This window comes from Girardinichthys multiradiatus, chromosome 9 (genome assembly GCF_021462225.1).
Source record: "Girardinichthys multiradiatus isolate DD_20200921_A chromosome 9, DD_fGirMul_XY1, whole genome shotgun sequence".
In the NCBI taxonomy this organism is placed as follows: Eukaryota; Metazoa; Chordata; class Actinopteri; order Cyprinodontiformes; family Goodeidae; genus Girardinichthys; species Girardinichthys multiradiatus.
In genome coordinates, this window is record NC_061802.1 from 47,577,544 (window position 1) to 47,599,687 (window position 22,144).

Consider the following 22,144-nt stretch of genomic DNA (forward strand, 5'->3'; position numbering starts at 1 on the left):
AGGGAATGGATGGCTCAACAGAGCTATGACTCTGTGTAATTGTAACTGTACTAAGGAGAAACCTAGGATTATTCTTGTTCTCTTCTATTAATGATGAGAAATAAGCTGTTCTAGCTTGGTGAAGTGTCTTTTTATACAACAGTAGGCTATTTTTCCAGATTAAGTAGGAATCCTCTAGGTGTGTAGAGCGCCATTTTCTCTCCAATTTTCTAACATTGTGCTTTAAAGTACGCAGCTCTGAATTAAACTAGGGAGCTAGTCTCCTATGAATAATTACCTTCTTTTTCAAGGGGGCTGCATTGTCTAATGCATCACGCAATGATGAAGTAACACTATCAACAAGAGAATCAATTTGTTAAGGGGAAGAAACAAAATTATTGCCCTCCACTGTGATTTTCTGTGATAATGAGGAAATCAAAAGTGGAAGAGATTCTTTAAAGGTTGTTACAGCATTGTTTGATAATGATCTACTATCATGAAATTTCCTTTCAGGTGTGCTCGGTTAAATTAAACTCAAAGGTTAGTGTATGCTGTTGTGCAACGTGTATTCGAGCTCTCATCCTGAGATGTATTTATTGTGCGATTGGTTCCATTGATACCAGAGGTTTGAGATTACCAGAATATCAAATGGATGTGGTGCCAGAGCACACACTGATGTTGTCCACTGAATATTTCAGCACAAGTGATGATGTAGATCCCATGGAACCAAACCAAAGTGTTGGAGAAATTATGATACTGTGCTATGAGGAGGAGGACGAAACCCATTGTTCAGAGCCAGCCTGAAAATGGGAGCAAAATTAAATCACAGCCATAAACCGAGAATGCAACACCAGGCTTTGCCCAAGGCCAACCAGGAATGGGGAGCCAAGGATGCCACACCGGGAGGATGACCAACCCTTTCCTGCGGCCTGGAAGGGGACCGGACCACACGACTACAATGGATAATTCAGCAGGGTCTATGATTAAGGGTCTACAGTATACCAATACACATTATGCTGCTCATTTCCGCTGTGCTTCTAGGTTTTTATTATTTTTGTTGTTTTGACTTTTTCAACAGGACTTTATTATCTATTTGCGATGTTTTAATCATTTAAATTTTAGACCCACATCAGCATAGGTCTGTTCTATGGGAAACAGAGGGGGTGCACACACTGAGGGCTGCAGACAGTCACATCAGAGATGGCACTGGGTTTGGGGGGGACGAAGTTTTGCGACGGCTGGAAGGAACTGCCTGCCATATTCTAGAAAAACTGATACAAGAGGACGACGCCCTTTAGGAGGGTTAAGAACAGGCATAGATAAAAGCAGGACTCACGCTCCATTCTTTGCTCCTCTCGTTTCATCCCTAAGACGGGCTGAGGGGGGCCTGGTACCAAAGGTGAATGTTACTCAGTATCTGTTCAATTGTATACTCTGTTCACTGATCATTTTGGCATCAAATCTTGATTTTATACTTAACTATTTCTCATTATTTCACAAGGTATATACTTTGCTGGTTTTACTGGTTGGGTCTCGGAACTGGAGAAAAATGGACCCGGTGGTGCACAGGGAGGAAAGAGAGTAAAACTCCCATTTTACAACAGTTGAAGCACCTGAAGGACATCACAGGCCCCCTGCTGGACCCACTAGATATTGCCTACCGGGCAAACAACTCGGCAGATTATGCAGTCAAACTGGGACTACACCTAATCCTGCAACAGCTCGACAACCCAGGGATGTACGCCAGGATCCTGTTTGTGGACTTTAATTCGGCCTTCAACACTATCAACCCACACATCCTCCACCAGGAGCTCATTCAAGTCCCGGCCTCCACCTGTCAGTGGATCACCAGCTTCCAGTAGAAAAGGTAGCTGCCGGTGAGGCTGGGGAGCATCTTCACCCGCACCAGAGCCATCAGCACCAGCGCCCCCCAGGGGTGTGTTCTCTCCTCACTCCTCTTCTCTCTCTACACAAATGACTACACCTCAGCAGACCCATCTGTTAAACTCCTGAAGTCTGCAGATGACACCAGTTATCGGTCTGATGCAGGACAGTGATAGGACTGCCTACAGACAGGAGGTGGATTGACTGGTACAGTGATGTGGTCAGAACCACCTGGAACTTAACCCACTCAAGGCTGTGGAGATGATGGTGGACTTCTGGAGAACACCACCCCCAAATGCACCCTCACTATCCTCAACGACACTGTTTCTGCTGTGGACCACTTCCGTTTCCCAGCAACAACCATTTCTCGAAACCTGAGTTGGTCCTCAAACATAGACAATGTTCAGAAGAAGGCCCAGCAGAGACTGTACTTCCTGAGGCAACTCAAGAAGCACAACCTTCCACAGGAGCTGCTGGTCATCTTCTACACTGCCGTGATTCAGTCGGTCCTGTCTTCGTCCATCTCAGTGTCGTTCGGTTCATCCACGAAACAGGACAGGTCCAGATTGCAACTAACAATCAGGTCTGCAGAGAGAATCATCAGGGCTGACTTTCCCTCTATCCAGGACATAGAGGTCTAGGGTCAGTAAAAGAGCTGCTGAAATCTCTGCAGACCCCACAAACCCTGCACACAAACTGTTTAGGCTTTAACCTTCAGGTCGACGCTGTAGAGCGCTGTCTGCTAAACCTGCCGCCACAGAAACAGTTTCTTTCCCCAGGCTGTTTCTCTCATTAACACTGGACAAAGTTCTAGAAGACCATGCATACCTGGACTGATCTCACACTATATTTTATTGTAAAGTCAGTTGTGTATATATGTAGATTTCAAAAGATATTCTTTATTATTGAGAGCAAAGTATACCGGAGTCAAATTCCTTGTACAAACTTGGCAATAAAGCTAATTCTGATTCTAACTGTAGGACTATGTAGCACGTTATTGTTGTGAAGAGGCTAACATGTTCAAGGGCGACTTGTTAATAAAGCCCGCTTCCTATATGTGCTGTCTAGCAACTGTCTACGTTGACCAAGAAGCAAGTATGCAAATATTAGAGAGTGTTCACAAGCTTTTTTCCAGCACAAAGGTAGGAGTCCAGTTTTTCCACATTTAGACATTAAATGGTGTGGACACCTGCTACTTTTACATTAATCCCAGGAAAATCACAGTGTATTGTAGTTGAGGAAGAACTAAACTGAACAGAAAAGTAAAATCACCTTTATTATCAAACTTGTACTTTAGCTGCAACCAGGCTTTACAGACATGACAGACATACATTTCTTTATTTTAAGTCTCATCATTTATAAAAACATCTTGACCATTATTTTAAAAAGGAACACCACCATTTCCAGCATTTAGATTGTTTAATAATATTGGAATTTTTACACCCAATAGTACAGTCTTATGGCTAATGAACATAAAAGAGATTTCTGTAGCCCGAAAAATATTCAGTGTGCATAATAAAAAAAAACAGTATTAAACGAAATACTTTTGTCCCATATGATACCCTGTCTGAGTGTGAGTGTGTGCATGTGTGTGTATGTCTATGCCAAGGCCCAGTCTTGAGCTAATGAATGACAGCATGGATATTTGTACACAGAAAAAGTACCTCAGATAGTATTAAGCTAACACAAAAAGTACAAATGCAATAGCTTTAATTGAATGAATATAATGTGGTGTATTTATTAGGATTAACCAGGTGGGATCAGCTTTTTGTCTTTACAGTCTTTACCATTATTTTCAGCAGCATACAAAAGTGAAATTCCACTACCGTTACCATTAGCTATGTAAAAAGATTTATAAGACAAAGCTTTATATTTGATTTGGAGTTAAATTTGGACAGCTCCCTTTGCTGACTTACTGTGGTACATTGATTGACAGGCTGCTGGAGGACATAACGACCACTTTCACTCTCTCTGCTACATTCTCATACTACTCTCCACTTTGGCATTATCTGCTGTTATTCCAGCTTTCAACTTTATGTTCTCTCTCTTTTCTCTTCCTAGAAGCTACACCTGGCCTGACTCTGTGTCTACCTGTGACACCTTCCTGGAGGGGGGTATCGTCCAAGCTTCTGCTGGCAACAACTTAATGCTCACCTTCTACCAATGAAACACTTGGCCCTGTCTTCCAGTGTTTAACCCTATTTTTCTCCTAGACATAGCTACTGACTGAGCTTTTAATGTGACTAACTATATGTGCTCTCTTTCATACTCATACTCTGGAGCTAAATCCATTAACATTTTAGTTTTCCTTCCCATTACAAGTACTCCTGGATCAGTGCTTCTGTGTTCTTTTTGGGTCTCTGCTCTGTTCTCTCAAACCCCAGTCGGTCGTGGCAGATGGCCGCTCACACTGTGCCTGTTTCTGGTTCTGCAGGAGGTTTTTTCCTGTTAAAAGGGAGTTTTTCTTTCCACTGTCACTACATGCATACTCAGTATGAGGGATTGCAGCAAAGTCAACGCCAGTGACAGTCCACTGTCTCTACATGCTCATTCAAGAGGAGTGAATGCTGCAAGTCACTGACTTAATACCATCTGCTGGTTTTCCCTAGATAGAAAAACTTTTTAACCAATCTGAATAATAAACTGAATCTGACTCCACTGTTCGACAGTTAGGATTAATTGCAATGTATGTACCTGACTTCAATTCAATTCAATTTAGTTTATTTATATAGCGCCAATTCACAACACATGTTGTCTCAAGGCACTTCACAAAAATCAGGTACATAAATTACAATTAGTCCTAACCATTGAACAGTGCAGTCAGAGTTATTTATTTATTCAAATTGGATAAAAAGTTTTTCTATCTAAGGAAACCCAGCAGATTGCATCCAGTCAGTGACTTGCAGCATTCACTCCTCCTGGATGAGCATGTAGAGACGGTGGACAGTCACTGGCGTTGACTTTGCAGCAATCCCTCATACTGAGCATGCATGTAGCGACAGCGGAGAGGAAAAACTCCCTTTTAACAGGAAGAAACCTCCAGCAGAACCAGGCTCAGTGTGAGCGGCCATCTGCCACGACCGACTGGGGGTTTGAGAGAACAGAGCAGAGACACAAAGAGAACAAAGAAGCACTGATCCAGGAGTACTTTCTATGGGAAGGAAAAGTAAATGTTAGTGGATGTAGCTCTTTAGTCGTTTCATCTAGAAAGAAAGAACAGATAAACTCTGAGCCAGTTTTCAAGGTTAGAGTCTGAAAGAGAGCCAGGCCAGGTGTAGCTTCTAGGAAGAGAAAAGAGAGAACAAAGTTAAAAGCTGAAATAACAGCAAATAATGCAATATTGGAGAGTAGTGTGAGAATGTAGCGAAGAGGGTGAAAGTGGTCATTATGTCCTCCAGCAGCCTAAGCCTATAGCAGCATAACTACACAGATGGTTTCAGTTCAGATTATTTAGTTAGACGGCACTTATTTACAATAATGTCATCTCAAGGCACCCCACAAAGGGTCCCATTGATGGTCATTGTTATACTAAAAACCACAAGGATTGGGATACCTCTCTTTGTCAGACTGATTATAACCATTGGAAAAGAGAAGGGGTCATACAGTTTCTTTCAGGTGTGGAGTACAAGGTTAAATTAAACTCAAAGGTTATTAAGAAATGGTCAGACAGTACAGGGTTACGAGAAAATATTGCTATGTCTTTACACTCAATGCCAATCTGTATGAAAATCTGTATGAATTGATTTAATTGAAAACCGAATTGAATTTGTGCCTGACGTTCCATTTTGACCTAACTTTAAATTTCCACACACTATTTCAAGAGTTTCGGTAAGATTGTGGTTTTGCTTTTACATTTCAAAAGCTGAAAATGCAAAAAGAAAATTGCATGAAGTAAAAGTTTGAACATCAGCATTTGTTGCATATGACATCAGGTTTGGACATTTTATAGACTGCTGATTTTTAACTTTGTTGACACTGGTGAGAAAAGCCATTTCTTTATGGGTTGTTGTTTATATCTTCTTTAAGTCAGGAGAACCCCAGGGCCATGGTAGAACCTTCTAACCTTCTATTTTGTTTTATTACATTTCAACTTTTGACAACAATAAGCTCCCATCAGCGTAGACCACATTAGTGGTGTATGTTGACCACTTTACAGGCAAAATATTTAAGTTAATTTCTTATTACTTCTGCAGAGTGTTTTGAATGGTGGGGGCTTTGCTAAGTATGTTGAAAGAGGTGCTACCCTGAGAGCCACTATATGCACCACCACTGATGTCATGAACTATTTGAATCCCAGACTCAGATTCAGTGTTTTGGAAGACACCTCTTCCTTCCAGAAGCTGATGCCCTCTGGTGTTTGATTCCCCAATATTCATGATTGTCTGAGACTCTGACTGCTCATTTAGTATAGTACCACCCTGAATGAGGGTAGCCTGGTTCCCACTTAATACTTTCAGTGATCCTGCTGGGACCTTGCCTTTAAGAAACATCATATTTTGGGACCCAGAGACCAAGTTTCCACTAGTTCCTTGGATCTCCCTGCTGTCCACCAGCACAGTCCCAAGGCTCTGGAGTTGTGCATTGGGCATCATTGTCTGCCCTTGAACAATAACCTGTGAGGACCCAATGTCAGTGCCATTAAACACTACCATGGGCTGAAGATTGGGGATAGGTGCCTCAGCTACCATCATGGCATTCTGAAGGGGCTGCTGAACAACATAGTGCATGGGCTGCAGCACAGGTGTCGTGGTGAAGTAGACAGGCTGCTCTTGGTTTAAAACTAACATCTGGTTCTGATGTGCCATCTCTGTTTGCACTGTGGTCATCCCTTTCCTTACTGCGGCCTTGTTATCCCTTATTTTAGAATGCTCAGTTGTTTCATTGACTAAAGTCTGCTCGGTTCTGGAGTTAGCCGGTTGTATTTTAGATGAATAATACATCTCTTGGCTTGTCACCAAATTTGGCTCTGACATTTGAATCTTGTTTACAGGAGCATTAGGTCGAGGAGTGTCCACCTGTGTAATCTCAGTTTGGATTGTTTTGCCTTCACATATCTCAGCAAGTGTTTTAAACCTTATTCCAAGATCATCAAGGAAATGCAGATCAGTGTCTGATTCCAAAGTGCTACAGCAGCCAACAGAACCAGCGGAGGAGCCCTGGCCTTCATAGTCATACACCAACAGGCCATCTTTTAACCCAAGTTTGCCATCATCTCCACTGGTCACCTGTTGGTAAAATAAGAGTTAATTAGTTTTCACATTAACAGTCATATAAAAATGAAAAACAAAATTAACCTTCTAAATGCACAAATGAAAACATTTCCCTAAATTATGAAACCTTCATCTGGATTTGTTGATAAACAGAAGAGAGATAGACCTGCTCATCTACTGCTTAACCTAACACTGGCAAAACCTCTCCTCTCCAATCCCAAAGATGTTGGGACAATGTGTAAAATGTAAATAAAAAGAGAATACAATGGTTTGCAAATCCTGTTCAACCTATATGCAAATTAATACACTACAAAGACAAGATATTTAATGTTGAAATTGATAAAATTGTTTGTTTTTTTTTTACAAATATTCCCTTTTTTCAAAGTTCTGACTAGCAGAACAAATTCATGGTAATTAAAATTACCTGCTAATGTTTATGTTGATTTGACTAATGGGTACATTACATTATTAAACTTTACATGACATGTTATTCAGTAGCAAGTCACTAATGTCAAACTGGTTTAGATTTTTATAACCAGTGTTATTTTAAGGCCATTCATGGCTTCAGAATCCACTCAACAGCAAAGCCTGTGACGCACATTTTGTCCACAAACATCCTAAACTAAACTCTTTGACCAACTAATAAAAGAACTGAAGTTCATGTGCAGAGACAGTTTTCACAGTGCATGTTAAAACAAAGGCATGAGAATATCACAAGTGGGTCCATGAGCAGGAAAGACTGTGAAACGATTTGCCCTTATCCACAATTGTCCTACTGTCAGTCAGTCACACATGCAAATTATTTAAAATTACATGGAAAACTGGGTTCTCACCATGTTGTAGTATTTATTCAGGAAGTTTTCTGGCAAGGCCATGCCACTAAGAAATCCTCCTCCTCCTCTTGACTCTCTGCCTCCAGACTCTGAGTTGAAGGCACTGCTCACCCACTGGTTCATCCCCCACATTCCTTCTTTGTGGCCACTTGAAGAAAAACCTTGTAACATGCCCGCATTCATGGAATCAACAGATTGCTGCACTTCCAATCCCCCCCCATATATCATTCCTATAGGACTTTGAGCTATGCCAGTAATCCCCGGAGGTGGCACATTCAACAAAGGAACCTCCTATAAAAAGGTCAAAGATACAATTGTTAGAGCAGAATGTTTATATATATTTTTGTTAAATCAACTCAGAAACTCAATAAACAACTTTCCAATAAATATTTTTGAAAACAAATAAAATACTAGATACAAGACTGTTGCTCACAAAAGTAACATGTTTCTAAACATGTTTGTCTCACCACATTGTCTCCAAGGCCCTCAGTGTGGTAATTAATGAGATGTGTCTTTGTGGGAAAAGGCATATCAGTAAAGAGGTCGGTATATTTTGCAGCTCCTCCACATTTGCAAACGAACACCAGAAGCGGAATGACTGTAAGAAAAAAGCTGTTATTCAACTAAGAGCAAACCAACAGTTTATATATACATACAAATAGGATCATATCTCCATGTCCAGCATCTTTCTGCCCAGCATTCTGACAGTACAAGCAGATAGAAATTAAAGAGAAGCGTCAAAAGCAAAGGTGCAAATTAGCAGTAAACAACAGATGGTGTAATCCAGGACATGCTGTGCTAGGATGTTAAACTGTTAGCAATAAATTTTAATCCATACAATTTACCAAGAGAGTTAACCGGTGCTATTTTGGCAAATGTACACATTCCTCCATCTGCTGTTGTTGACACTGCATGTGACATCATCAGCTTAGCTGTGTCTATGACACCCCAATGCATTTATGGCAATATCTGATCATTTTAACCACACCTCACTCTCTGCTAAAACGAACTGTGAGAAGATGGTCACAGGAGGCTGAAGAAGCCCTGCGAGGTTGCTTTGAGGCTACCGAGTGGTAGCCATGATGTGGAAAAAAACTAAACAACTGAGATGACAGTAGATCTCAAGAGAAACAGGTTAACTATTCCCATCATGGGAGTAGAAGTGGACGTGATGGAGGAGTATAAATACCTCGGTGTTCATCTGGACAACAGACTGGAGTGATGATGCAACTCTGAAGCCATCTAGAGGCATGATCTGCAGGAATGGCCTCCCCAATCTGAATCCGAGTGGTGTTTCATTACTGGACTTCTGTGCTAGTCACGGATTGTCCATAATAAACACCATGTTCAATCATAAGGGTGCCCATCAGTACACATGTGCCTGGTGCCAGTACACTGCCTAGGGTGTCCTGGCACCAGGACACCCTAGGCAGGAGGTCGAGGATCGACTTTGATGTCGTATTGTCAGACCTTTGGCCGCATGTTTTGGACACTTGGGTGAAGACAGGGGCTGTGCTGTCCACTGATGACCACCTGGTGGTGAGTTGGATCCACTGGAAGAGGAGAAAGCCGGACAGACTTGGCAGGCCCGAGCACATATTGAGGGTCTGCAGGGAACATTCGACAGAGACCTCGGCCAGGGATGTATTCAACTCTCACCTCCGGGAGAGCTTTGAACAGATTCCGGGAGATGTTGGAGACATAGGGTCCGAGTGGACCATGTTCTCCGCATCTATTGTCGATGCTGCTGCCCGTAGCTGCGGCCTTAAGGTCTGGGGTGCCTGTCGCGGCGGCAATCCCCGAACCCGGTGGTAGACACCGGCAGTAAGGGACGTTGTCAAGCAGAAGAATCAGAATCAGAATCAGAATCAGAATCAGAAAAGCTTTATTGCCAAGTACGTTTTTGGACATACAAGGAATTTGTTTTGGCGTAGTCGGTGCAATACAGTACAAGTTAAACAGTACAAACATATCTACAATATAATATAAATATAAGTGCACAGTTTTAAGTGAGTGAGAGTAAATATAGAGCAGTATAAGATGCAAGAGCAATACAACAGTGCAGGTGATCATTGTGCAAGTAAAGCAGGAGTCCAAGCTGAGCGTTAATGTAACGCATAGAGTTACAGGTTACAAGTGTCCTGTCAGCAAAAAAAAGGGGGGGTGTGGGGGAAAGGGGGAATGTCAGGGTGGTTTCCGGGCTTTGTTAACCAGGCTGGTGGCAGATGGGAAAAAACTGTTCTTGTGGCGTGAGGTTTTGGTCCGGATGGACCGCAGCCTCCTGCCAGAGGGGAGAGTCTCAAAGAGTCTGTGACCGGGGTGGGAGGGATCAGCCAGAATCTTCCCTGCCCGCTTCAGGGTCCTGGAGGTGTACAGTTCCTGGAGCGACAGTAGACTGCAGCCAATCACCTTCTCAGCAGACCGAATGACACGCTGCAGCCTGCCCTTATCCTTGGCTGTAGCAGCGGCGTACCAGATGGTGATGGAGGAGGTGAGGACGGACTCAATGATGGCTGTGTAGAAGTGCACCATCATAGTCTTTGGCAGGTTGAATTTCTTCAGCTGCCGCAGGAAGAACATCCTCTGCTGGGCTTTCTTGATGAGGGAGCTGATGTTTGGCTCCCACTTGAGATCCTGGGAGATGATGGTTCCCAGGAAGCGGAAAGATTCCACAGTGTCAATTGTGGAGTCACAGAGGGTGATGGGGGCAGGTGGGGCTGGGTTCTGCCTGAAGTTCACAACCATCTCCACTGTCTTTAGAGCGTTGAGCTCAAGGCTGTTCTGGCTGCACCAGTCCAACAGATGGTCCACTTCCCATCTGTACGCGGACTCGTCACCATCAGAGATGAGTCCGATCAGGGTGGTGTCGTCCGCAAACTTCAGAAGCTTGACAGACTGGTGACTGGAGGTGCAGCTGTTGGTGTACAGGGAGAAGAGCAGAGGAGAGAGAACACAGCCTTGGGGGGAACCGGTGCTGATGGTCAGGGAGTCAGAGACGTGCTTCCCCAGCCTCACGCGCTGCTTCCTGTCAGACAGGAAGTCAGTGATCCACCTGCAGGTGGAGTCGGGCACACTCAGCTGGGAGAGCTTCTCCTGGAGCAGAGCTGGGACGATGGTGTTGAAGGCAGAGCTGAAATCCACAAACAGGATCCTGGCATAGGTTCCTGTGGAGTCCAGGTGCCGGAGGATGAAGTGAAGGGCTAGGTTGACTGCATCATCTACAGACCTGTTGGCTCTGTAGGCAAACTGCAGGGGGTCCAGGAGGGGGTCGGTGATGTCTTTTAGGTGTGAGAGCACAAGGCGGTCAAAGGACTTCATCACCACAGAGGTCAGGGCGACGGGTCTGAAGTCATTAAGCCCTGTGGTCCTTGGCTTCTTGGGAACAGGGACGATGGTGGAGGACTTGAAGCAGGCTGGCACATGACATGTCTCCAGTGAGGTGTTAAAATGTCTGTGAAGACTGGAGACAGCTGATCAGCGCAGTGCTTCAGGCTGGCTGGTGAGACAGAATCCGGACCAGCAGCTTTCCGGGGGTTCTGTCTCCTGAAGAGTTTGTTGACGTCCCTCTCCTGGATGGAAAGAGCCGTCCTCGGCGTGGGTAGGGGGCTGGTGGGGGTTGGAGGTGCCAAGGCCCCTCTTGAGGTTGGGGAGGTGGGGGTGGTGGATTGTGGCTGCAGCTGTTGGGGGGCGTCGTGGGAGATGGTTGCAGGACTGTCCCTTTTTCTTTCAAAGCGGCAGTAGAACTCGTTCAGGTCGTTGGCGAGGCGTCGGTCGTTGATGGAGTGGGGGGCTTTCGGCTTGTAGTTGGTGATTTGCTTGAGCCCTTTCCAGACAGACGCAGAGTCGTTGGCTGAGAACTGGATTTGGAGCTTCTCAGAGTACAGTCGTTTGGCCTCTTTCACTGCCTTGCCAAACTTGTACTTGGCCTCTCTGTATATGTCTTTGTCCCCACTCCTGAAGGCCTCTTCCTTATCCAGTCTTAACCTTCTGAGTTTAGCTGTGAACCAGGGTTTGTCGTTGTTGTAACTCACCCTGGTGCATGATGGTACACAGCTGTCCTCACAGAAGCTGATGTAGGAAGTCACAGCCTCTGTGTACTCGTCCAGACTGTTGGTAGTAGTCCTGAACACATCCCAGTCTGTACAGCCTAAACACGCCTGGAGATTCTCCACAGCCTCACTGCTCCACTTCCTTGACGTCCTCACAACAGGTTTGCAGAGCTTTAGTTTCTGCCTGTATGCAGGAATCAGGTGGACCATGATGTGGTCGGATTGGCCCAGTGCAGCACGTGGGACGGCGTGATAAGCATCTCTGATGGTGGTGTAACAGTGATCCAGAATGTTGTCCTCTCTGGTCGGACATTTTATAAACTGTCTGTATTTGGGAAGTTCGTGGGTCAGATTACCTTTGTTAAAGTCACCAGCGACGATTACTAAGGAGTCCGGGTTGGTCCGCTCCACACTCAGTATCTGGTCGGCGAGCATGCGCTGTGCGACCTGCACGTTAGCTTGCGGTGGGATGTAAACACCGACCAGGATGAACGAAGCGAACTCACGGGGGGAATAGAAAGGCTTACAGTTTATGATGAAGGATTCCAGGTCTGGAGAACAGTGCTGTTGAATCACTGTCACGTCGTTGCACCAACCACTGTTGAGGTAAAAACAGATTCCTCCACCTTTCGCTTTGCCGGAGAGTTCCGTGTCTCTGTCCGCTCTGTAGAGCTGGAATCCTGCCAGCTGCAGCGCGGAGTCCGGTATTAATCCACACAGCCACGTCTCCGTGAAGCACAAAACTGCCGATGAATAAAAGTCCCTGTTTTTCCCCAACAACAGTTGTAGTTCCTCCATTTTGTTGGGAAGTGAGCGCACGTTAGAGAAGGAGTCCTGTCGGCTGTGGTTGGCTTGTGGGACTCCTGAGGCGGCTGACGGGTACCATGAGGCCAAGCGTCCTGCGGCCCAGTTCTGTGGCAGACACAAAAACCAGGGCCTGGGAGGAATTTGGTGAGGCCATGGAGAAGGACTACCGGTTGGCCTCGAAGCGATTCTGGTAAATCGTCCGGCGCCTCAGGAGGGGGAAGCAGTGCTTCGCTAACACTATTTACAGTGGAGGTGAGAGGATGCTGACCTCAACTGGGGACATTATCGGGCGGTGGAAGGAGTACTTTGAGGATCTCCTCAATCCTGCCATCACGCATTCCCTGGGGGAAACAGAGGCTGGGGACTCAGGGCTGGACTCTTTCATCACCCATGCTGAAGTCACAGAGGTAGTTAAAAAGCTCCGCAGTGGCAGGGCTTAGAGGATGGATGAGATCCGCCCTGAGTACCTCAAGTATCTGGATGTTGTAGGGCTGTCATGGATTAACACGCCTCTTCAACATTGCATGGCGGTCGGGGACAGTGTCTCTGGACTGGCAGACTGGGGTGGTGGTCCCCCTTCATAAGAATGGTGACCGGAGGGTGTGTTCCAACTACAGAGGGATCACACTCCTCAGCCTCCCTGGTAAGGCCTTTGCACAGGTATTCCAGAGGAGAGTCCGGGCGATAGCTGAACCTCGGCTTCAAGACGAGCAGTGTGGTTTTCGTCCCTACTGTGGAACACTGGACTAGCTCTATACCCTCTACAGGGTACTCGAGTGTTCATGGGAGTTTGCCCAACCGGTCCACATGTGCTTTGAGGACCTGGAGAAGGCATTCAACTGTGTCCCTCGTGGTGCCCTGTGGTGGGTGCTCCAGGAGTATGGAATCAGGGCTTCAATTAGTAGGGGCCATCCGGTCTCTGTACAAGCGGAGCAGGAGTTTGATCCGCATTGCCGGCACTAAGTCGAACCTGTTCCCAGTGCATGTTGGACTCCAGCAGGGCTGCTCTTTGTCACCGGTCCTGTTCATAGTGAGTTCCTGCCTCAAGTGGAGAAGTTCAAGTATCTCGGAGCCTTGTTCACAAGTAGGGAAGAATGGAGCGGGAGATCGACAGACGGATCGGTGCGGCTGCCGCAGTAATGGGGGCACTGTGCTGGTCCGTTGTGTTGAAGAGAGAGCTGAGCCGAATAGCGAAGCTCTCCTTTTACCGATCGGTCTACGTTCCTACTCTCACCTATGGCCATGAAACGAAAGAACGAGATCCCGGGTACAAGCGGCTGAAATGAGCTTCCTCCGTAGGGTGGCCGGGCACTCCGTTAGAGATAGGGTGAGGAGCTCGGCCATCCGGGAGGGGCTCGGAGTAGAGCCGCTGTTCCTCCACATCGAGATGAGCCAGTTGAGGTGGTTCGGGCATCTATATCGGATGCCTCCTGGACGCCCTCCTCGGGAGGTGTTCCAGGCACGTCCCACCGGGAGGAGGGCCAGGGGACCACCAAGGACACGCTGGAGGGACTATGTCTCTCGGCTGGCCTGGGAACACCTTGGAAGGAGCTGGAGGAGGTGTCTGGGGAGAGGGACGTCTGGGCGTCTCTGCTGAGTCTGCTGCTCCCTGTGACCCGGCCCCGGATAAATCGGAAGACGACGAATACGAATGTTTTCTCTTTGTGAAGCACTATGTGACTTATCTGAGAAAGGGCCTATTGAAAAAAACTGACTTACAAATTTCAATCTCTCTACAAAAGGATTTAGGATTCTTTCATTCAGCTTGTTCAGCTCAGTGCTATTTATAACTAAGCAGTGTGATAATGTCTGTATCCTTGTGCTAGTTTTTGCATTTCCTCTGAAGCATGGCACCACCCTGCTCTCGTCTTTCCTTTGTTTTTAATCTAAATATCTCACATGTCCTACCTAGGCAGAAAACCTGTAACAATGCAAACCATTAGGATCAGAAACCTCTATAAATGTTTCATTTTTCCAAGACACCATTTCCCATTTAACAGCTTAGAGCTGTTAAATGTGGTTTAGCATGATCCCTCATTGTAATTAAAACGGAGTTACACTTACCTATTAAAAGCATCAGTCCCAGAAAAAAAAGTCCGATGGCTGCAGCTCCTAACTCTGTGTTTCGCTCAAATTGACTGCTGGAATCTCGTTTTGCACAGACAACTCCATCCTCACAGACACAGACATGGACTGTCATTTTTTGTGGTTTTGGACAGGCAAGTCCCTGTTGGTCTTTCACCACAAACAGCAGGTTGTAGACACCAGGCCACATCTCCTCCTGCGCCCTCACAATAGCTGCAGTCTCTGTCAGATACAAGACATTTGATATGCATTATTGAAATGTTCACATTCTAATTTACTTTCAGTGAAGTGCATGTAAGGCTAATAGAAATATACAAAGTAGATTACAAAGCACATATAGTTAGTGAGGATCAAATCAGCTCCAAACTGAGATGAAACTATAAAAAATATCTTTGTTAGATATACTTTTCTGGCAGACAAACTCAAGCTGGACACATTATTTTAGGCATGACTTACACTCACCGGCTACTTTATTAGGTACACCTGTCCAACTGCTTGTTAATGCAAATTTCTATTCAGCCAATCACACGCAACTCAATGCATTTAGGCATGTAGACATGGTCAAGACGATCTGCTGCAGTTCAAACCGAGCATCAAAAGGGGGAAGAAAGGTGATTTAAGTGACTTTGAACATGGCATGGTTGTTGGTTCTAGACGGGCGGGTCTGAGTATTTCAGAAACTGTTGATCTACTGGGATTTTCACACACTACCACCTCTAGGGTTTACAGAAAATGGTCCGAAAAAGAGAAAATATCCAGTGAGCGGCAGTTCTGTGGGCGCAAATGCTTTGTTGATGCCAGAGGTTAGAGGAGAATGGCCAGACTGGTTCGAGCTGATAGAAAGGCAACAGTAACTCAAATAACCACTCTTTACAACCAAGGCATGCAGAAGAGCATCTCTGAACGTACAACACTTCGAACCTTGAGGCGGATGGGCTGCAGCAGCAAAAGACCTCACCGGGTGCCACTCCTGTCAGCTAAGCACAGGAAACTGAGGCTGCAATTCGCACAGGCTCACCAAAATTGGACAATAGAAGACTGGAAAAACGTTGCCTGGTCTGATGAGTCTCGATTTGAGCTGCAACATTCGGATGGTAGGGTCAGAATTTGGCGTCAGCAACATGAAAGCATGGATCCATCCTGCCTTGTATCAACGGTTCAGGCTGGTGGTGTAATGGTGTGGCGGATATTTTCTTGGCACACTTTGGGCCCTTAGTACCAATTGACCATTGCGTCAACGCCACAGCCTACCTGAGTATTGTTGCTGACCATGTCCATCTCTTTGTGACCACAGTGTACCCATCTTCTGATGGGTTACTTCCAGCATGATAACGCGCCATGTCATAAAGCACGAATCATCTCAGACTGGTTTCTTGAACCCGGCAATGAGGTCACTGGACTCAAATGGCCTCCACAGTCACCAGATCTCAATCCAATAGAGCACCTTTGGGATGTGGTGGAACGGGAGATGCGCATCATGGATGTGCAGCCGACAAATCTGCTGCATCTGTGTGATGCTAACATATCAATATGAACCAAACCCTCTGAGGAATGTTTCCAGTACCTTGTTGAATCTATGCCACATAGGATTAAGGCAGTTCTGAAGGCAAAAAGGGGTCCAACCCGGTACTAGCAAGGTGTACCTAATAAAGTGGCCGGTGAGTGTATGTCTACTATTTTTTTCTGGATGCCAAAGCTGAAGTATTGCTGTCCTGTAGACTGGTGATTCTCAACCTGGGGTACCAGAAAGACCCTGCAGGCCGCTGGTAGTTTTACATATATTCAAAATAATATCACACTAAGACGATCAGCTGAAGGACGTATTAATAACAATTACATTATTTGCATCATATGCTTTTACACATACATCTTCCTATTAAGAATGTGTTAATGGAATTAAAATCAGGTAAAACAGCATTAGACTAGTGTCAATTGTTTGCTTCTGTTATACACACACAGCTTAGATCTTAAATTAATGGAGGAGTTGCTGGAGCCTTTGTATTTTATCCAGAGATGGGCTCAATGTTTTTCTCTTTATGATTGTGTTTGAAATCTAAACTGTGAAATAATTTTCTAATGTGGCCATTCAATCTTTATGGATTATAGTGATTTTGAATATTAATATGGTTACAAATATAATGTTCCAGTGTGTTACGCACCCTTGTGGTTGGGTTGGGCATTTGCCTCCTATGTGTAACATTGATTGCTGATGTGGGACACCTGAGGACCAGGGGCCTCATGTACTAAAGATTGCACAGCTTTCATTCTAAATGTTTGCAGTAGGGAGAGATTCTGAAACTTGTGGCGCTCGAAATAATTTAGATGTACAAACTGTGTGCAGACATGTCACCGCACACTTAGCTTTCATACATCCCACTTTAATGTGAATTCTGCACGTGGTGCTTGGATCGCTCGGTCTCTGCCCATAAGCACATATGCAAAGTAGTACAAATAACCATGGCAACGTTGCTGCTACAGTCCGTGACGATTCTTTTTAGTGGAAAAACACCACGAGGGATTTTGAAGCAAATTACAGAAAACCAACAACTTTTTGAATGACATCAGCAACTAAAACCTGACTGAAAATAAATCGTTTGTCGGCTCAAACCCGTTTAGTTCTACAAGGTCTGCATCAAATCCAAGTGGTGCTGCCTAGTTGCTGCACTAAGCTTAGTCATAGCTCAATGCTGATTATAATAATGACCTGAATATTCCTCCCATATTTCTATTAGGAAGACTGTCACAACAAGGACGCCTCATAAAAATATAAAAAAATTACCAAGAAGCCAGCCATCACACACGGAGCCTAATTGAGGTTTGTTCCCAAATATTATTATTAGATTAATTATAATTATTTTTATAGTATAAAGGAATCATGAGTTGAGGAGGCCTTCATACCAGTGCATTTGTGCATCACAAATAGGTTGCACATATATTAAATAAAAATGCTTTCTATTCACAAAAAATAAAATAAAATTCACTCACAGTTGGTGCCCTTATAGCAGTATGAGGGCAGTCCATAGCTCTGATTACAGCCACAAATCGGCCTTTGGCCGCAAATAAGAGCCACAGTTTAGGAGAACTTTATATATCTGAGTGAAGACTGTTGAATACCCGACCTGTCAGTCAGCTCCGTCTGAAAAGCTCGCAGCATGAGAACTTGAACTGGCACGGTTCCTCCAGGTATCCATCTAAAGCACTGAGGCCAGCTCCACACTAAACTCCAAATAATTACCCTGGGAATTATTTGGGCATCATCAAGTGCCAGGAAAAAAAAAACGCTCCCTCCACCTTCTTCCATTGGCGATGTCCTGGAGCTGAGCCAAAGCTTCCATCGTTCCACAATAACGCGTAAGTTTACACAGCTATTTATGGACACGTGTGCTTGTCTACAACTTGTCCACCTTAGTAATCATCAAACCTGACTTGTTAGGAATTAATCTGCTGATCCGACACCGTTTTATTTTTCAGTGAGAATGAAAATGATTCTTTTATGATCATTTTTTGCTCCTCAGCGGACAGATCGATGAGCATTAACATCTACAGGTGACAGAAACAGAGGACGTTTTACAGTTTATATCCGACTGAAGTTGTTTCCATCATTTTTTGAGGCGTGTTACGTTATTGTATGAGGCCAAATGTGATTCAGTTTCATCACTAGGGTTTAAACCAAAAAAGGTCAAACTCATGAAAAAACATCAGGTTTGATGATCCATGAATTCAATAAAACTGAATATCATATTTCAGTGTATTTAGTGGTGATTTATTATTGCTGATTGAAAGTGTGCATGGATTTCTGCAAACTTTCATGCAACGTTAATTTTTGTACATGCCAAGTTGTGCGTAAAACATTGTGCAGCAATGTTTTTGTGTGGACAACACTTTCACATTTATTCTCTACTCATGCACACCATACACCCGCCACTGTTTAAACTGACTTCATATTAGAAACTTTTGATTTATAACTATAGTTTTGTTGAACGTGTCTCCCTTTTTTTTGTGGGCTTTGAGCGAGGTCATAACACCATGTAATGTATTCCTAAGTGTTTTGGAGAATTCTATGAGATTTCTGGGGGAATATCTCCACATTCATCATATGTGTCTCCTGAAATACACATCACCTACTATTGATTTGGTGGGACATTCCAGGAAGTGAGGAGGACATTAAAAAGTGGACACCTAAACAATCCATCAGATGAAAAATAACAATGAAGAAGAAAAGAGCCTATGTGCCATCTTGATGGACTGAGCCAGACTGCCTGAGAAAATGATCTTGCTGTATGTAGTTTTTATCACCTGCTGCCGCCTATCGGCATCATTCCCTGCTGCACTCCAAAAACCCTGTTATTTTTCTACCAGCCTTCTTGACAAGATTATTCTGTGTGATTCTGTGTCCCATTTTCAGCATTCATTACTAACAAAACTGGATAAGTGATATTTAATTTGTCAGCTGTTATAAACTAACACAAGGTGCTTGCTGGGATCTGATCACCTGCTCCAGCCCCAGGGACGTTGGTCCAGACTCCCTCAAAATAGAGAGAAAAAGGTTGGACTCCTGTCCTTGCTACACCTGAAACCTGAAAGACCAAACCGGTTGTCTCAACTGAGACAACAGCTTTTTAAAATCCATTTCAGCTTTGCTGAATGTTCTCTCATGATCAGACCCTTTGATTCTTTGTAGGAGTAGTTTATATGTTCTTTGTTTTTCATCTTGATTTTTATTCTAATTTGGTTTATTAGTTATAATTTCTAATCAATAAATGTGTGTAGATACATATCAGTTTATTAGATTCAACTGGTAACTGGCACATTCCTGTTGTTGGTTGAAAAGAAGTCATTATGCTGAAAAACTGGGCTTTTTAAATGTATAATAACTGACAACTTAATAGAAAAGACGTTCATCTCCCATTGGTAAAAATTGCTTAGTTAAATGAGTTACTAATCATTATACACTTATATATTTTAATAGAGGACTAAAATACACTATAGGAATGCATTGTATTAACTATATTGGACAAATGTTTTCATAATAAAACATATTCATCGGCCTCACTGAAATCTACAGGCTGATGCAGCCTTCAAATGAAACACTGTAGATGACCTGAAGAAAAAAAATATGAAAACATGTCAAACTTGTGAGTCTTCTAGCACTGTTTTGTAACATGATTTGGAACTTAATTAAGTCTGGTTTTACTGAGTTTACACAGAGCCTGCCTCTCAAAGGAAGTGTGGCAATAAAGACATATAATTAGCTGTGATGCCCTTAAGATTCTTCAGACTGATTAAAAGAGAAAAAAGACTCTCAGTAAAAGGGTTGAGTACCACTGCTGTACACTTACTGTGTGGACAGACTCTAGATACACACCATTCTTTTTAATAATTATCGTATGCATAATAAATCACCGTTTACACAGCTGAGATTATGTCTCTGTTTTTTTCACAATGGCAACATGTGAGCACTGCAGACTGTAAGCTTGTTTTTCTTTGCAAAAGCCTAATCCTACTATTGACAGTTGAAAAAAGTCAGGTTTTCCCATGTTGTGACTTTTTCATTTGACATTTTTTAAAATAAAATAAAAACTTTTGAAAATCTCAAAACACATCATAATGTTATTTCCATCAATAGTTGCATCATACAAATTTTCTTCATGGTGAAGAACTTTTAATAAATTCTCTTACCATTGTAGTGCTCCACTTGCCAATTTCCCCTTCTGTCCTCTGAGACAATGGTAAATTCAAAAGGTGCTCCATTAGGATGTTGATCTTCATCTTTAGCATTGACAATGACACTGTCCTTTGATGTGCACATAGACTGGAAGTCACTGGTCAGCATGGGGCAGTTGTCATTAAAATCCTCTACCTGGATGGCTATAGTTCCAGTAGCCGTTTTAGCTGGCATGTCTGTCATGGAAAAGTAAAAACAGTATATAATTCACAGTGTTGGTTTGCTCTATTTTTCCCTCAGTAACACAGTTAAGGACATAATCTTTATCCTACAAATAATGTGCTATTTCCCCATAATAAAGCTCCTTTGTTTATTGGGATAAAAATTTGTTTTGGAGTTTTTTTTCTAAAAACTTGATAATAGAGTAAACACGGAGAACAAGTAGGAACCATACTAGCTAGTAAAACAGGTGCATACAATGTAAATTTACAAATATCCTTAAAAACACACAGAAATCAGATGTTTGTCATGCAATTTATCAGTAAAGAGTGACGATTTTAACATTTATTTTTCTGTGGTGGATGTGCATATCTGAATGTCGATGACTTTGTTTGTTCTGTTAAAACCAGATTATATTTTATTCTAACATCTTGTAAAATTTTTCAATATATTACATTTTAAATGTATTTATCAAAATTATTTGTATGATGTTAATGGACAGTGATTTGTGATGGGAGGTTTGTGGTTGCATGTTTTATGCATTATCTGGAACCATGATCTGAAAGAAGATGTAGATTCTGCCATTTTAAGAACCTCTGAGCTAAATCTAACTGACCCCAAGAAAGAAACTTTTAATACAGTAGGTCTTTTTCAGGCAATGCTACCCCAACTCGTAAAGCGTCTATTTTGTTGATCATTTCCTCAGTTGATCATTTCCTCAGACATAAACCAACTTACTGAGGTGGTGACCTCATACATCAGTTTCTGTGAGGACACCTGTGTGGAGACCAGACCAATACAACAACAATGAACCTTGGTTTACTTTTCATCTAGAGAAGAAGAAGCTCCGCAGGGATAAGGAAGAGGCTCACAGCAGTGAGGACCGAGCCTTGTGTAAGCAGGCCAGGAACAAATGCCCCTTGTCCACTGGCTCGATTTGGCCAGCCTGGAACAGCTCCACATGGCTCTGCACGTTGTGTGTTGCATTTCCATAGACCCGCTTTCGCTCCGCTGAAGGGAACACTTCCTGGAGGCGCAGCTTTAAAGCATCATGTGTCATGCTGTATAACAGCAAATGAAACACTGCCGCGATGTGCGGTGAAAACCTTGGCAGGCCATTTCATCGGCTACATCAGCAGACACCTTTTCATTCCTTGTTGCCCCATCCAGCTGCCACTGAATATTGCAGTTTCCTATGATCGCCAGAAAAGCTTGCACCCAGGGGGTGACTTTTTTGGATAACTGTCCGGACTCCATCATATGTTTCTCTCACTCGCTTGAATCCACGTTTGAAAATGGTGGTTGTTTTTTTTATGCTGGTCAACTCTTACGGCTGGCCGTGCCCACGGCCAATCAGTGAACAGTCGTTTGTTCACGTCACGTACAGTACCGACTCGGCTTCGTTTAGCCCTG

At 43.7% G+C, this 22,144-nt stretch overlaps 1 protein-coding gene across 1 annotated transcript in view; it reads right to left on the bottom strand.

Annotated features, from left to right (window-relative positions):
- Positions 1 to 5,527: 5,527 nt before the first annotated feature.
- LOC124874456 (desmoglein-2-like) overlaps positions 5,528 to 22,144 on the bottom strand; it is a 41,174-nt gene continuing 24,557 nt past the window's right edge. Inside the window, exons 15-19 of the mRNA XM_047375809.1 lie at positions 20,527 to 20,748; positions 14,827 to 15,069; positions 8,374 to 8,504; positions 7,907 to 8,197; positions 5,528 to 7,088 (exon numbers count right to left, since the gene is read on the bottom strand). Coding sequence (XP_047231765.1) covers positions 6,045 to 7,088; positions 7,907 to 8,197; positions 8,374 to 8,504; positions 14,827 to 15,069; positions 20,527 to 20,748 — 1,931 coding nt within the window. The 3' untranslated portion in view covers positions 5,528 to 6,044. The remainder of the gene's footprint in view (positions 7,089 to 7,906; positions 8,198 to 8,373; positions 8,505 to 14,826; positions 15,070 to 20,526; positions 20,749 to 22,144) is intronic.